This window comes from Micropterus dolomieu, unplaced genomic scaffold, assembly GCF_021292245.1.
Source record: "Micropterus dolomieu isolate WLL.071019.BEF.003 ecotype Adirondacks unplaced genomic scaffold, ASM2129224v1 contig_1470, whole genome shotgun sequence".
Classification (NCBI taxonomy): Eukaryota; Metazoa; Chordata; class Actinopteri; order Centrarchiformes; family Centrarchidae; genus Micropterus; species Micropterus dolomieu.
Genome location: NW_025730460.1, coordinates 470 through 1,925, shown reverse-complemented (window position 1 = coordinate 1,925; position 1,456 = coordinate 470). Strand labels below are relative to the sequence as shown.

The window sequence follows — 1,456 nt, the reverse complement described above, 5'->3', positions numbered from 1 at the left end:
TTCTCTCACCTGCATATATGTCTCCAGGGCCACCCACATTTGCCAGTTGCTGAGTTTCTTGCCCCCCTTAACATACTCCTCTGCTCGACTATTTCGATCTGCTGAAGTCATTGCTGGATGAGCCTGCGTTGAACAAGTTGAACAGAAATGATGTGATTGTGAAACAATGTAATCCAAATGAAAAGCTAAATATTTTTCTCAACATATGATAACAAGTATGTAACATCTATTGATGTAACAATGTCACCATAGCCTTTAAGACCAGGGTGTTTTAGCCGTTAGTCTCTGTTTTTGTCAACTAAATAAAACTAATTTACTCCACCTGTTCCCTGTTGATCCTCAGCACCTCTTCATGCACATACACTGACCACAGGTTGCATGTACACTCTGTGGTGTGTGATGGGAACTCCCAGCAGCTTCTCTGTTGGTTGTGTCCAAGCTCATGTATGGGGCCCCACAGGCCTTTACTCTTAGCAAGGTCAATGCTGACCAGCTCAGCTGCTGTGGGCTTGTGTGCCATGATAGGATAACCTGAATGCATCCAACCTGAATAGAGAAACAGATATTTATGGTTCCATATCTATGGTAGAGAAACATCGCATTGTAGTGCATGTGCATACAATGAGAACAATGTACAAAACATGCTCATTAAATTACTGATTTTAAAGTTTTGCAATTTTAGAAGCCAAATCTTGTCATGATTACTTAGTACGTGCCGAATGTCATCTAATGTCCCTGAGAGTCCTGGTGATTTATTTTCATTATACTGTATACGCTATGCACAGCTATTAGCACTGAGCAGTGCCCCCTTGGCGTTGACATGGACATGCAGATTTGGTGAAACTCTAAATTGCCCACAGGTGTGAATGTGAATGGTCTTATTTGTATTAGCTCTGTGTTAGACAGGTGACCCGTCAATGGTGCACCCTGCCGCTCATCCAGTGTGAGCTGGGACAGGCTCCATCTCCCCAGGACTCAGGATAAGCAAATAAGAAAGAGTCAAAGTCAAACACACTTACCACAGGAAATTTGCACATCAGTTACAAAACGTTCTTTGCGGGGAAACTTGTGTGGGATGGCAGCAAGATCAGCAACACCCTTCATGATGTCATCCCAGAACGCCGCCAGCTCATCAGGGTGCTCCAGGCTCCTAACAACATCTGATGGTATAGTAAGGATGATGTTGTCAAACTCCAACTCTGCCCAGGGTGCAGGAGCTGTGTGCAACAACAACCAATCAGCTGCAGTTGTCACACCTGAAAAAAACAAAGGGAGGGATTCAAATCACATCAAAGGAATATTGCACAATTTTGTAAAATTATATATTTTTAAATGACACCTGCTAAACTGAAATTATTTCTCTTGATTTGTCCATCACAAGTGATGTTTGAAGACCACTAATGATATTGCATGGATTTTGGACAAGATGTTCTTACACTGCCCTGAATCCCATAAC

General features: G+C 42.5%; 1 protein-coding gene across 1 annotated transcript; it reads right to left on the bottom strand.

The window, feature by feature from the left end:
- Window positions 1-9: 9 nt before the first annotated feature.
- LOC123964275 (TRPM8 channel-associated factor homolog) lies at window positions 10-1,175 on the bottom strand (the record flags this gene model as incomplete). Its single annotated transcript, XM_046041344.1, has 3 exons — window positions 1,020-1,175; window positions 323-546; window positions 10-123 (listed from the first exon to the last, which is right to left on the bottom strand). Coding segments are annotated over exons 1-3 (423 nt in total), but the record flags the coding sequence as incomplete, so codon positions are not given.
- Between the last annotated feature and the right edge of the window lie 281 nt (window positions 1,176-1,456).